Below are 15,361 nucleotides of genomic sequence, written 5' to 3' on the forward strand. Positions count from 1 at the left end.
GCTTGTATGGCCAGTTTGCTCCTACTGTTGTGTTCAGGCTCCAAGGAATCAGCAGGGAAACAGTGTTGGTGAAATAGAAATGGATTTATATGGGTTGTTTGCATTTTGTTCTGCGATTCTCACTCACGTGGGTGCTTTACTGTTGCTCTGTTGTCTTGTTCTGCCGGGGCTGTGCAGCCCAGCACAAGAGCAAAAGCTGCTCCATTACTGCTGGGCCTGCCCTGCCTGCTGGAACTGGTGCCTGTGTGGAAAAAAACCATTAAATCTGTATAAAACAAGGCAGGAGGAATGTCCATTTTTTTCCTAGCTCCAGATCCACCCTGTCCAGTGTCACTGATGCAGGAGTTGTTGATACAGAGGCCTGAATCAAGCTGGGACTCCTGCCTGCTGCTGCTCTTATTTCTCTGTCTGTTCAGCACTGCTATAAATCTCACTTTCCACCTTTCACTCAGCCCTGGCTCCTTTGACTTGAGTCTCTCAGCAAAGTACCAGCTGCTCTGGGAGCTTCCAAAATCACCTGTGCCCAGCCCTAGGTGCTACAAACAACTATAAAAGACGATTTGGTGTGTGGGCAGTGTTACCTTTGCTCTGCTTGGCCCAGACCAGCTCCCTTGTTTCTCTACACAGACACCTGTGTGTGTGGAGATCTGCAGCAGCTGGTGTGCAGGCCCCTCCGACCTGGAACAGTGCTTTGATGAGCGGGTTTTGGTGCTGAGGCAGGGGATGGGGAGAAAAGGTGGTCCTGTGAAGAAGCTGCTTGCTTGGGGGTTGCAGTTGTGTTGCTGCAGGGCTGCCTTCCGATGAAGTCAGCAGAGTGCTGAAGTGGAGCAGGGGCACCCCAAAAAACAGCATGTGCACCCTGCCAGGAGCTGGCAGGAGCCAGGGGGTTGCCTGGCACGAGGAACAGCCTGATCTGCAGCACTACAACAGGTTTAATCTCCTGCAGGACCTTTCTGAGAGCCAGTGCTGCTTCTCAGTGCTCCTGTACAGGTGTGTGGGGTTGTGTCCCGTAGGTCAACACCTCTGTTGGGGAAGCCTGTGGCTCCCATTCCTAATGATGCATCACTTCCCGCTTGGTCTGGGATCTTGAACTTTGAGCCAGCTCCTGCAAGCTGTTGTTGGAATCTCACATCACACTGTCTTGGTAAATCCAGCCCTGGAGGGTGAAGGAAATACCACCGAGAAGGAGAGGGCACATCGAGGAATCAGGTGGGCTGCAAAGGTGGGGGTAGTTTAAGATTGGACAGCTTTGCTCTGATATCAAGGGGGATGCTCCAGCCGGACAGAGACTTTTCCTACCCATTCCTAACACTGACAGGAGTCCTGCCGGTGTCAAAATCCATTTCAGCCACCGGGCAGAACCTGGTGGCTTTACCACTAGGACTGGGCACAGAGGGACTGTCCTGGGGGCTGCCTGTGGGAGGAACGCTCAGCCTGGACCACTGGAACTGGTTTATTCATAATACAGGCTGCTCGCTTCCAGCTTGGGAATCCTCACCTCATCAGGCATGGATGGAATCCCGGGGCCTTGGGATGTGTGTCCCATGGTGGGGCCCTCACAGCACCTGCTCTATCCGCGGGGCTGGGCTGGGGCGTCCTCGGGGCCGCAATGATCCCTGCAGCCAACGGGAACTGGAACCTGGGAACAGGGACGTCCCTCTTGGAGCGGGGGGAACGGGGTGGCCCAGCCCAGAAGCTGGTGTGGGGGTCCCGGGGGGAGTGTCCTGGCCCAGCCTCGGAGCGAGAAGGGTCCCCGGGGTGGTTGTCCCGGTCCAGCCCAGGAGCGGGGGTGTCCCGGGAGAATCCCGGTCCGAGTTCCCCTCCAGGCTCCCCGGGCCGCTCCCGCCGTTGCCCGGCAACCGCTCCGCTCCCTCTGACCCCCGGGGGCGGGGCCTCAGTGCAGCCAATGGCAGCCCGCGATCTTCTCCCCGAGAGCCCACCCCCACCACCTCGGGCCAATCAGCGCCCCCGCCTGTCCTGAGGGACACCGCCGCTACCCAATGGCCAGGCGACATGCGCGATGGGAGGAGGAGAGAGGCGGGATCAACAAGGGTCCTCCCGCAGAGGGCGGGCCCGGGCTCGGCGCGCGGATTGGCGGGATATGCGAACGCTCCGCCCTTTAGGGCGGGGCCGTGAGCGAGGCAGCCAATGGGGAGGCGCGGGGGGCGGGGCCGCGCGCGCGGGGCGCTGAGGAGCCGCGGTCGCTGCGGGCGCCGGTTCGGAGGGGCCGGGACGGGCCGGGGGGTCCCGGAGGGTGTTCGGGGGGCTCGGGGTGTCCCGGAGGGTCCCGCGGGCACGGGGGGCTGGAGCGGAGCCGGTTTACGCGTGGGTGAGGGGGGCAGCGGGGCCGGGGGGGCTCGGGGAGGCGGCGGGGCCGGGCCGGGCTCCGTGACAGCCCCGTGCCCGTGTCCCTCCCGCCGGGCAGGGGCAGCTTGTGTGGGTTGTCCCCGCGGCGCTGCCCTGGGCCTGCTTGATTTTTTTCCTTTCCCCGTCACCTTTTAGAGAAACCCGTGACCTTGTGGGGCATCGCGCAGTTAAAAATATCCCACGGGAACTTCATGTGTGCGGACTCCAAGCGGCCTCCGGGGCTCCCTGTTTCCCGTCCCCAGCTGGGACCGAGGCGTGCGGGCTCGTCGGGGGACAGAGCCATGTGTGACGGGGACACTTAGCACCATGCTGGCTCCGGATGCGACAACTCCCGCTGCCCCTGGTGCCGAGGGGTCAGGAGTTTGCCAGGGAACGCTTTTCCTGCTTCCCTGCTGCCCTGCGCTGGCTGGGATAGACAGCCCGGACCTCGCTTTTTGAGTTCAGCTTTGGCATAAATACATCGAGCCCGGCGTCCTGCGTTTTGCTTTTTGGAAAGCAGATAACTCGGTCTCCTTTTGGAACTGTGGTCTCCAGAGATGGGCGCGTGTAGTGTTATGTCCCTGTGTCCAGAAGACAGCCCCGATGGACGACTTTCCCGGGATAGGTTTTGACACAAGCGTTTCACAAGTGGGACTGCAAAAGGCGTTATTTAAAGCTCTGGGAGCTGCAGCCTCTGGAGGGACGGGATGGCTGTGAGCATGGACGATGACGTTCCCCTCATCCTCACCCTGGACGACAGCGGGAGCACTGCCTCAGCCCCTCTGGATGACCTGGATCGGGAGGAGCTGCCTAACGAAAGTAAGATCCCTTTGTCATTCCCTGCCCACTTGTCTGTCTCTTTTGTGGTGGCTGCTCTTCCCGGTGCTTGCCAGGGCCTGAAACTCTCGGAGTTGTCTCTCGGCATCCCGGGGCTGCCTGAGAAAATCACATCAGGCAGTTGCTGCTTGTGTTGGTTGTTTGCTCACAGCTCCATGTGACGCTGAATGGGCTGGATGGGTCCTACCAGTGCTGTTTCTAGCACACATTTTTGGGTTTCTGTGTGACCTTAAGCCCAACCCTTCTCCACGTTGTCCCTGAGCATTTCCTTCCCTTGGCACTGCCCCACTGCAGTTACCTCATGTAGTATTTTCCTATAAACGTCTGTCCTTTACGACTGTTGTTTTGCTCATTTCTTAGTTTACATTCTGATTTTTGCAGTAAGAAAAGTGATAATGGGCCGATAAATGCCTTTAACATTTTTACTGTGTTCTTATCAAACAACCTGGAGTACTTTCAGACAATTATTCCTGCTGGTGCGAGCCCCAGGTGTTCGGTGGGGCAGAGCCAGTCTGTGAGCACTGGGAGGGGAAAAACAAAAGCCACCATCCCTCACCAGCTTTGGGTTTTTTTGTATCTTCATTAAAGCCATCACCCTGCAGCAGGTTGGATGGGTACAGAGATGTGCCTGAGCATGTTCAGGGAGTTTCTGGTTTGCACTGTGTCACTGAATGTATCTGAGCAGTTCTGTTCCCCCCATCCCTGTGACTTCCAGCTGACATTGCAGGTGCATGCACAGGTCTTGTGATCCTGTTCCAGCCCTTTGTGCCACAAGCTGAACATTTGTAACAAAGAAATCGTTTCCTGGCCTGGCATCCTTTTTTAATCCACATTATTATTCTTCTGTGCCTCTGAGATTTGATTCCTCTTGTAATCAGATGGGTTCCCTTAATTTGCTCCTTCTGTGACTTCCCAAGCCAAGAGTTAGTTTTAGACAATAAAGATTCTTCCTCCCTCCTCCCCCTCTTCTCCCACCCCTGCAGTTGACTTTCCCTAAGCTCTGCTGCATCCTTGCTCCATCCCATCTGTTTGTCTTTTAAAGTTTAGCTCTCTATTTTTAAGTTAAATAAAAGAGATAATTCTTCCTCCATCCACTGGTGTATTTATAGGATTCCTTGTGACTAATTTTAATCACTCTTCTCTCTTTCTTCCCCCCGCCTCCCATCCCTTCAAAGAAGAAGTGGGGTGAGGCTTAACGTTTGCTTAAAGCCAACACTACTGTGTTAAAGCACAGGCATGAGAATGGATGTATTAATAAATAAAAATACTCCACAGTCTGCTTCCCTGGAAATACAGGGAAGTTGTTTAGGGGCCAATTTTCCGCTTCTTAAAAGATTGCTGTGTGGGTTCTGAGACTTCATTTCCTGGGATTCTCCGAATGAAACGTCTCTTATTTTGCCCTATGTTTTAATCGCTGTAAAGTTGGATTTGCTGCAAAACTATAAAGCTTATTCTGTGGAAGTGATAGGGAAGGAGGCTTCTGAAGTCAGGGTGGGATGGAGGATTAGAGGAGGAAGGCTGGCATCGACAACTTGAAAGGCGAGTTTATCTCTGAGAAGCGGGAAGCTTAAATGAGTGAGTGAGCACAGTGACACCATCACTGGCAAAAGTAAGCTTGTTTAAAAACCAGGACGTGTGGTGCAGCTTTTCCTCTTTGCCTGCATGGAAAATCTGCTGTGAAATGCAGCGAATTTGTATCTCGTGGAGGCTGTGAGGAATCAAATGTGTCCCTTCTGCTCTGCGTCCCCTTTGCTGCTGAGGGCTGAAATGGCATTAACAGAACTGTGTAATGTCGTGTTTTTAGTCAGAAACTTGTCTTTCCCAGGGAAAAAGAGTATGTGAGGAGTTCTTTTGAAGAGAAGCAGAGCCTCCCAGGGTGATGATGAGGACATGGAGACAGGGAAGGTCAGGAGGCTGTTTCCTTCTGGTTTTGTCTTCCTTTTGCATAAACTCTGCTAATAGAACACTCAGCCAGAATTTGGAGGAACAGCTCACTCGTTACAGGGCCTCACCATCAACTCCTGAGGATTCAGTGGTGGGTTAAACACAGAGCTTTTATTTCAGTGTGTCCCCAGAACAGGCTGGGACTGTTTGCAGTGAAGGACCCATCGTCCTCTCCCAAGTGACACCAAGGGAAAGACAAAGTCGCTATAACTGCCCTCTGTTAAATCACATGTTTGTGGTTGATCATAATTTTCACTCTTGTTTTGTGTTGCTGCATCCACAAACCTCTCTAAGTTTTAATCCATTTTCCTGTCACAAGTGCCTCCCTAAGTGCTGTGTACCTGTGTGGTTCAGTGTATCAGCTCTTGTGTTATTTAAGGAACTTGTTGTGCTTTTAAAAGAAAAAAACCTACCCATGGTGTGGGTGGGTTTGTTACTATCGGGTCCTTGGGTAGATGAATTTGTAGTTTTGGACTCTTGGTGTTGATTGTTTGGAAGTGCAGACAAGTTGCTGGGTTGAAATAAGTAGAAACAGGGTTTTCCAAAAGCAGTAGCAGATGTAAAAAGAAAGGACCAAAGTGCAGGAGTGGATATTCTTTTCCAAAGCTTTCAAAAGAGTCCTCTCCTGGGTAAGCGAATGTCTGGGGGTTAGAATAAAAGGAAGCTAAAGGAGAAAATTGTGTGGAAAATTACATTCTTAGACAAAATGTCCAGCTGCAAAAATTAATCTCCCAAATAATCCAGCTCTTAAGCACTTAATGGGAGAAAATACTTGCATGGGGAGGAATGTTAAACCTCTGCCTTGCTTGGCTTGTGCCGGGATACAGGATTTCCAGGGAGCTCCCGTTTGCAGCCACCACAAAGGATCAGAATCCTGCAAAGCTGACAGGAATTCAGACCACAGCCAGAGAAATGTGGTCCCTGTGGTGCTGGTGGTTTTCTGACTGCACCACGTAAGACTTCAGTGCTGGGTAATTCTTCTTTCAAGCTCCAGCAGCTGAAGGAGACAGAGAGCAGCTCTTTCATCACTGAGTCCACGCTAATGAATGTGACGCTGCCCTTCCCTGGAACAGCTTATCTGAGGATCTCTGAGTGCTGTGCACGCTCTGATTAAACTTCCCAGCACCTTGCCTGAGGTGAATGACTAACATGAAACTGCGTTTCCGTGCGAGGCAAAAAGGGAGGTGCGATCCTCGCGTGGCCTCTCCCGAAATCGTGTTCTGAGAATGATGAGAACCTGCCAGGGTTTAGTGATTTCCCATCCCTCACCCAAACTCCTGGGAAGTGTTCAAACAGAGTTCTCAAAATATCTCAAAGTGCAGTGTCTGTTTTCCGTCTACAAAGGCAGCGTGGATAGCCTTGAAACTCCGGGACAGTGTCTCTCCTTGAGCTGATGGGAACTATAAGCAATAAATGAGTGCACATTGATTTATCCTGCATTAGATCAGGTACAAGATTCTCCTTTACCTCCACATGGAAATTGCTGTGGGCTCAAGTGGAGTTTCAGTGTGTTCAGAGCAGAAAGTACAGCTCCAAGTGTCGGAGAGGGAACAATGGGATATTGTCTGTTTTCCCACACAATAGGTGATGGCAGGGGGAAGAAGTCATCTTTCAACTCTGGGTTTTTACAAGAAAGCAACTGCTTCTGCTATTGAGGTAAAAATTAATTATTGGGGAGGTGGGGGAGCAACTGCAACAGCCAAGAGAGACGTTTTCTAGAAGGATTGTTGGAAAATGGGAAGTTATAACTTTGAATGGGGTTTCAGGTGGGCCTTTGCAATCTCACTTCCTGCTGTCTAAGGAGTAAATTGTCAGGAAAACTAGAGCCAGCTTGGCCTTTTGGGATTGTTGACACGTGCCCCTGTGCCTGTCACTGCTGGGAAGGAGCAGGCAGCCCCAGCTGTGTAAAGAAAAGGAGATTTCTCTGTTGGTGAGGTTGGGGGGGGGGTGCCCCAGGTTTGCTTGGTGAGGAATGTGGGTAAGGAATGCCCAAAGACTGCTGGTTGTGCCTGTGAAAGTGTACAGTGTGCTGTGCTTCCCAGAGTGCTGGAGGGGGCCTCTGCCCTTGCCTGGTATCTGCACAGTTCCCTGATGGAATGTGTGAAGGGGCTTTCAGCAAAGCTGTTCTTTTTGTAATTGGCTGGTGGAGACTCATGTGATGGTTCTGAACAGTCTAATTACAGAAGTAATGGATGTTGTGTACGCTAAACTTGTCTTCTTTAAATAAAATTCCTTTACTAATCCCCAGGTAGACATTTGGTTTTGGGAGTGGCCCAGGATTTGGGGCAGTTAGTGTTCTTTTGAGGCACGTGAGCCACCTGGATTTTGAAGTATTTGGTAACCAATGCAACCTGAAGTGATAAAAGTCTCTTCTGTGTTGGATCTGGTTCCAGAACACATTTGTATCAGCAGTGAGAGGGTAAGTCTGTCCATGTAGTCCACAGCTTCAGCTCATCTGGTCATGGAATCATCCCAGAGAACCACAGAATGGTCTGGGTTGGGAGGGACCTTAAAGCTCATTTCATTCCAACCTCCTGCCACGGGCAGGGACACCTTCCACTGGCCCAGGTTGCTCCAAGCCCTGTCCAACCTGGCCTTGGGCACTTCCAGGGATGGGGCAGCCACAGCTTCTCTGGGCAACCTGTGCCAGGGCCTCCCCACCCTCCCAGGGAAGGATTTCTTCCCAATAATACCCCATCTAACCCTGCCCTCTGGCAGTGGGAAGCCATTCCCCCTTGTCCTGTCACTCCTGGCCCTTGTAATAAGTCAATGAATCTCTGCTCTTCAGATAGACTTGTTGCCTTCTTCCTGCTGCCACTTCCTTTAGTGCCATCTGTGGATGAAAGAGGTTTCCAGGTGTAAAACAATTCCTAATGGGCTGAGGAAACAGAGAAGAAATACCTGACCTTTGGGGAAATGCTGCAACCACACAAACTCTTAGCTGCTGTGCTTCTTGAGGAACCATTTCAATTGCTGTGGATGCATTCTGGCTGTGCTACCTTTGGAGGAAAAGAGGCATTTTGAATGTCAGCCATCTGGCAGATTTAATAAATCCTACAGGATCTGTAGGTTTTGGTCCTTGTGTGGAAATAAGGGGTTTTGAAGGTGGTGATTTGGGCTGGGGCACTGGGTATGAAATGCTGCAGTTAATTAATGCGAAGAAATAAGGGATGAGGGAACAAGCAACTGCCTGCAATGGACCTGGCAGATCCCAAGATTTCCAACAGCCAGGCTCTTAAACAGCCTTTTGGATTATCTGGCGGCTTTCTTGGATGCTGTGCAGGATATTTCCTCACGTCATGGCCCCCAGTTCTACCGATTTGCCTTTAATTAGTTCCAGCAGCAGCGCTTCTGCTGCTGCCTTCAGAGGTGAAGCATGGCCAGACCACAGGACTGGGATCTCATTTTGGGAAGCAGTCGGGTTCTGCTGCTGGAGCAGCTCCTCCCTGCACCTGGGGTAAGTCAGTTAATGTCACTGTGGACAACAGTCTCACCTGGAAAGCGCCAATTACACCTGGTGTGGGAGTGGACAGACAGGTAGGCTTCATTCCTTTGTTATGAAGAGGTGCTGTTTTGCATTGCTGTGCATGATTCATTTTTCTTAATATGTACCTGCTTAAAATTTATAGAGAGAGGAATTTTTTTCCAGAGCACAAGTGGTAGTTTCGTGCTGGATTGTTGTTTATGCCTCTGAAAGTCTCATTTCTCCAGCCTAACAGCCTTGAATTCTGCAGCTTCTGCCAGGGCTTCTCTAATCCTTTCCTGGCCTAGATGAGTTATAATGAGTGTTTTAAGCAAGCAAAGCGAAGCAAAACTGCCTCCGAGATGAGTGAGGGGTGAAAATCTTGGAAAGGGAAATGAACACCCTAAACATAAGGAGATTATTGTTTTCTCCTTCAGTACAATTCGTTTCCCTTGGTGATGAGCTCTGTAAATACAGAGGAAGGAGGGAAATGCTGCTTTATGGGAGATGTTGGGTATGGTGTTAGAAATAGTGAAAGATGTGTTCCTGCTCTGTATCATCCTCTGGAATCTCACCTGACCTGAGAATTCAGGTTTTTAAGGCAGGACTGTGCTTAAATACTTGCCTGAGAGGGTAGAGCTGGTACCTTTCATTCAGGAGAAACAGCACTGTGTTGTCCAAAACTCAAAAGCATTTGTGTGGACACATCCTCACCGTGGCTGTGGGAACGTGCTGCCTACAGAGGCAGAGCCACCAGCCCAGTGCAGTACCAGGAGGCATCACGGGCTGCAGCTACCGAGGGTATTTTTTTTCCAAGCCTTCCTTGTTTTCTGAGCTCTGCAGGAGAGCGGTTTGCACAATGCACACATTGTGTGTCTCACAGTAGGATGCTCTGTCAAACAGAATCTCTGCACTGTTGACTCTTTCACGCAGTGCAAAAGAAAAAATTCCTAGTGATTTCATCCTGAATGCCCCATGCTGTTCAAATCTGAGCCGGTAACAGCGTCTACAAGGTGGAGAAGACTTGGGTTAGTGTTCCATTATCCGGGAGTCAAATGGTTCTTTCTCCTTTGTCGTCTCCCAGAGCACTGGGGATGGAGATCATCTTGCCTGCATGCTCGCTGTAAATTAGGGAGGATGCTGCAGAGTGGGGACAAGGGGTCTGGAAGCTCCTCACTGCCTTCCTGGAGACAGGAGTGATGACCTTAATGCTTCGAGGGAGGCAGCCTGGTGCCCTCTGTGTGTCTCTTTCCCAGCACACATCTTTTTGGGATGAGAACAGGACAGGGTATTCTAGGTGTTTTCTCCCCGAGCCGATTGCTTTCGTTGGGAGAGGTGGGATGAGGGCACGTGCCATGGCGTGGGAGGGCTCTGCTTTTCGAGCAGGTGGTCCTGGAACTATAAAAGACGTTAAGGAGTCTGAAAGTGTTCGAGCTGCAGTTTTAAATCGACAACTTTCCAGCTCTAACCGGTCACTCCTCAGCCACCACAGCTGACTTGGGAACATTTGGCTCAGGAAGCGGAACAACAGTTGGAAACAAATAGTGATTAGTTTTTTCATGGCTTCCCAGGGAACGCATCGGTTTGTTCGTTTTCCCCCCCCTCATTTTTGTGATTCCTGTGGATTTTTAAGGCACCGTAGATGCAGGATGTTCGGTTTAGCCAAGCTTGCTTACTGGCAGATTAAAATGAGCAAAGGCTGAGCACGCTGAGTTCACTCATCATAACCAACATGATGCTTCTCAGAACTTCCTTTGCCCTTGGTATCTTCACCGAGGAATCCTGCCTGCTGCCGTCAGCCCCCCTGCGTTGAAATCCCATTTTACCCATTTGAATGCTGTAAGAAGTGCTGTATAAACTAAACAGGAGCATCTGTGAAGTGGTTAGAGTTGTTGTTGATTGCCTTTTCCTTATTGCCTTCGGGGGATTTAAGCTTGAATTTGCTGGAAGTAGAATTTATGAGGCAGAACGCTCCATTTCTGATCCTTAAGCTGGGAAAAGTGCGGTGAATTTGATCGGTCTTTCTCTCACCTCCCATGTCTCTGGCTTGTGGTCTGGACCTCGCAGGGCTCTCCCCGTGTCTTTTAGCATAATTGCTTTTTGCATGTGGAGAAGATGCCTGGTTTTCACATGGCTACTTTCACTGTGGAGAACCGTAGGAGCAGCTTTAGGATTTCATCCATCTGCTCCCAGTGAGCAGTTCCGCAGGAAGCTCCTGCACCTGTCCTTCATCTGGGAGAGAGGGAAGCAGGAAAGGTGTGTTGGTGTTGATGCACAGCAGCACTGTGGGGTTGCTGAAAGATCCTGAGGATGACAAGAGGAGACTGCTGTGATTTGAATCACAGTGTGGGGGTTTGAAGCATCCAGTGCTGCTTTCATAATCATGATCTAGTCGTGTCTGTTTGCAACAAAAGGCTTTTCTTTTCCTGCCCATGTGGGGGAATAAAATTTAGGATGTATCTCTCTGCACAGCCTTGTTAAACCCTCTAATTCTATGGAGCTGGACACTTTTAACTGCTCTTGCATTTCCTATATAACGTGTGTGTCTCTGTTGTCACCTGGGAATGTCTGACCATCTGTATTATATTCCAGCTCTTACTGTTTTTCTGAGAACACTTTCACTATCCCTAGTGGATTTGGGAAAGTTTATGGCACACAAGCAATGTGGCCTGTTAACACTTTCCCTACAATGCACAAATATGTTCCTGCTCTTCGTTAACCAAATGAAGAAATGTCTGCAGACTAAGTGATCAGTCCTGAACTGGGAGCACTGAAAACTCCCCAGGGTCACATTAGACTGGTGAGTTGGCTGTGTCATTTAAGGAATAACCAGATGTGGGAGGAGGAAGGAAGGGATGCCATCACAGCTCGTGCTTTCGTGGCCTCTGGCTCTGGGCGTGGGCTCCAGAGGGAGAGGGTGAGGACAGTTTGGGCCAGAACAGTATTTCCAGTCTGTGCCATTTTTTCCATGTCATGGTCACCCTGGCTGGAGGGGATCTGTGCCTGGAGAGGGGCACAAGAGCTGTGGCATAATCCATCTTGTAAAGGCAGTGTTCCCACCACATGAATCAGCAGGGCCAGCTGGTCAGTGAGTTGGGGAGTGGTGAGTCACTGCTGCTGCTTGTTGCCCATTTGGTTGTTTTTCCTGGTGCTGAAGAGGAATGTGGTCCTACCTGTGTCAAATAAATACTCACAAGCAACTTACTTAAGGAGAATTTTGGCATTTGGGGCAGGAGGGTGAAGTGACCAAGGCAAAGCCCCTTTTTTTTTTCAGCTACAAGGCTGGTGGCAGGACCTTATCTCAGCGTTTGCAAAGGGGAAGATTTCAAAACATTGAAAATGATTCATATACTGTGAGACAGCACAAGTGCATAGAAAACAAAAATGGTAATGGGAGCTTTAAAGCTGTTGGAGAGGCAGCAAAAAGTCACAGAACAGGCATGCCTAGACTGGCTAACACAGAAGATATATAGATAAATATATATCAAATGAAGACATGGAAACTGGGACTGGAAGAAAATCAAAAAGAGAAATGTGGTCAGCAGAATTAAAGGTGCTCTAAAGGAATTGAGAAATAAAGACATGTTGAGTGATATTGGCCTGTCAGGAGTTCAGGGTTGAACACTACAGGGAAGCTCAAGAAAAACCACATGTATTCTATATTTGCTGAAAAGCCAGGTGACATGGTCATCATGTGGCCTATTCATCCATCCCCACAGTAAATAAAGTAGAGATTAAACAGCTGATTCTAAAGGTCAGCATTTAAAAATCAACAGATGACTTCCTTAAGGCTGCAGCTGAGGCAGTCTGGATATGGCTGTGATAGGGACTTTCTTCCAGCCCCAAAAGGTATTTAGCACCAGGCAGGAGATTGCAGGCCAGCCAGCCAAAGTTTCCAGGCAAAATAACGGGGAAACAGCAGTTGCTCTTCTAAAATCTGGATTAAAAGGACAGTTTTTATGTGTGGGTTTATGAAAAAGTGAACATCATATGAACCTGAAGTAACGAATTGACTGATTTTGTGAGGTTACAAGGCAGACTGACAGTGTTTGGGGAGGATGTTTGGTTTTGTTTGATGTGTGTGTGACCAGCTGTAGGGTCACGCAGAGGTGGAGAGGGGCTGCCTTGGCCAGCAGAGAGGTTGAGCTGGGTCTGGTTTCAGGAGCACCTGAGCTGAAAGTGAGCACATGGGGCACTTGTCCAGTGAGATGGAGAGTGTATTCCTTGGGCCTTCCAACAGGGATAATGATTAGGGTGAGTAGGTGATGTTGCCATCCGTGCTGGCTGGAGAGGGGATCAATGTGTTCATGCTTGGCATGTTTCTCGTGACTTTGCTCCAGCTCATCCAAGGTCCCAGAGGCTTGAAGGTAAGTGTTGGTTGAAGCTGGAGAAATTCAGAATAATGCACGTATTGACAGTGTGTTAAAGTTTGGAACCACCTCATAAGAGCCAGAGAGAGGGTTCTGCAGTGCTAGGAGACTTTTGAAGTCAAAGTTGTCCATTTTCTAAGGATGTGGTTCTCTATGGGGGCTGTAGGACTTGGAAGTAAGGAGCAGTTGAGGGAAAACCCTCTGGCAGCTGGTTTGCAGATGTCAAACTAATGGATTAACTCCTTCCTTCCTCTCCAGCCGTTCCACATAACCTCCAGTTCCTGCCAGCAGTGGTTTCCACCAAATGTGCAAAAGTCTTTTTTTTATTAGTGGAGAACAGTTCCAGAGCACCAGAGGCTGGGGTTTTCCCTATTCCTTTACATGTGTCCTCCCCTGAAGTTGGCAGCTTCTCTTTCCTGGCTGAACAACAAGGCAGAGGAGATGTGGCAGTGCTGTATTTCAAAAGAACCAGTGTGGTGGAGTCGTGTTCTAACACAACAAAACGCAATTACCTCCTTATTACCACTGTATCACAACAAATAACTTTAATTGGTCTCAGCCTGTCATGGTAAGATATTAAGAGTTTGTTATTTAACTTTTAAATTCATGTAATTTTCTTGCTATCCCTCTCTCTTCAGGGGAAAAAAAAAACATCAGTAAGGCACATACCTTGTTTGTGCCTTCTCCATTCTAGTCCTGCTCCAGCACTGGGTGGCTGTGCAAGAGGTTTGTTGCCCAAATTAATATTGGTTTCTCCCATAAGGGAAGCACTTCCTCTCTGCTTCCCACTCCTAACTTTGTGACTTCCCTGGAGAACTGCTGGTGGCTGGAACTGGCAGTCAGACCTGGCAGCACACTGCTTTTGTTAAAGAGGCCAGATTGCAGCTTAATCAAACATCTTTCCAAACTGCACCAGGGAAATCCAAAGGCTCTGCTTTGGAGAATTGAAATGAGGAACATGCTCTTAAACTGCTGACATTGTGTTGTTGCCGATGCCAAAGCAGATCTTTAATGTGTTAAAAGCAAGTTTCCCTTTATGGAACAAAAAGAGGAAATTCCTCCCTGTAACAGGATGCGTTAAAGAAATGCTATAGCTGAGGGTTTGTGATATTGTCTCTTTCCCTTTCCGTTAATTCCTCAAATATTATGAATTAGAAATGTGTGTGTGTGTATTTCATGTCTGGCCTCTCTCATGAGCCAGAGCCTTAGGCTGGGTTGTCCCTTTTTCATCGAGTTCAGCAAAAACTTCACTATTTCCAGTTGTTTTTTCCACTCATTAGTTGTTTCACAGAGCCCCAGAATGAGCTGTCTCAGTGTGTGTAAAGCCTTTGTTGCTGTGATATGATCGGACTGAGGAGATTATGGAGCATATTAGATGCTAAAGAGATGGATAATGTAAGGTTGTTAAGTGATCCTTCTGTTGTGGCTTTGGCTTCTCCTTTTTGTGGTGTGGTGGTTCATTTGTTAAGATGAGAAATAAAGGATATGAAACCGGCAGCAATTTGGCTTAATACAAGTGAGATTCTTAATTATATTTTCCTAATGCAACCTAATGCAATCCTTTTGTGGGAGTTTTGCTGATTAAAAACGCTTTGGGTTTGACTTTGCAGCTTTGTTAAGAAGGAGGAACTCTGTTGTTACACAGTCTCGTATTGAAGGAGTTCCAGCCTGGTTCCAGCTCTCCTTATTTCATGGACTTTCATGTGCAGGATTTAATCCCACAGCTGTCAAAAAGCAGCTTTGTGGAACAGGGCTTAGGCAGGGGGATGGTTTGCATGAGCTGCTGGAAGGCAGTGCAGCTGGGAAGCAAGAGGTAGTGGGGTAGGGAATGTTATCCTTGCAGGAGGCAGCTCTGTGGATTGAGGAGCGATCTTGGGTGATCTGGTGACTCTTGCAGCAGCTCCTGAGCTGTGTGATCTGGTGTATGAGTGAGCCACGAGAGGCTTTTGGGGGTCAGGGCCTCTCTGAGGGTGACAAAGCATCCATCAGTTCATCTTCAGCCACTGAAGTCCCTCATTAACCGAACTGTGGATTCCAAACATCCCAGACAGGAGGGATCCGCCCCTCTGCCTCTTGCTGCTGCATATTCAGGAGGGAAAATTGTCCTGTGATCAAACAGTTCTTGGTCAAAACTTCCTACATAACATTTCAAAAGGAAAAAAAAAAAAAAACCAAGTCCCAGAGTGACTCAGGGATGAGATCAGAGGAGAGCAGGTGTCCTGGAGAGACAAGGCAGCAGATGAGGATCTCCAACCAACCGAGCTTGGCTGCTGTAGATGGGTAAAATTATCCCTATTTTCTTAGAAGCCTTTGATTTTTTTTTTGATTTTTTTTTTTTTTAATTCTTCCTTACAAATGGCTCTGTTTGTCCCCAGCAGGGTGGTGCAGGAAGTGAATGTCT

At 49.2% G+C, this 15,361-nt stretch overlaps 1 protein-coding gene across 3 annotated transcripts in view; it reads left to right on the top strand.

Annotated features, from left to right (window-relative positions):
- Positions 1-2,166: 2,166 nt before the first annotated feature.
- The window catches only part of TPCN1 (two pore segment channel 1), a 45,768-nt gene continuing 32,573 nt past the window's right edge, over positions 2,167-15,361 (top strand). The window contains exons 1-2 of one of the 3 annotated variants that reach the window (XM_017831346.1): positions 2,167-2,216; positions 2,503-3,165. In XM_017831346.1, the coding sequence (XP_017686835.1) occupies positions 3,054-3,165 (112 nt within the window). In that variant the 5' untranslated portion in view covers positions 2,167-2,216; positions 2,503-3,053. Of the gene's footprint in view, positions 2,217-2,310; positions 2,330-2,502; positions 3,166-15,361 lie in introns of those variants that run through there. The other 2 variants (XM_017831347.1, XM_017831348.1) reach the window with 2 other exon arrangements.

This window comes from Lepidothrix coronata, unplaced genomic scaffold (genome assembly GCF_001604755.1).
Source record: "Lepidothrix coronata isolate B3197 unplaced genomic scaffold, Lepidothrix_coronata-1.0 Scaffold189, whole genome shotgun sequence".
Lineage (NCBI taxonomy): Eukaryota > Metazoa > Chordata > Aves > Passeriformes > Pipridae > Lepidothrix > Lepidothrix coronata.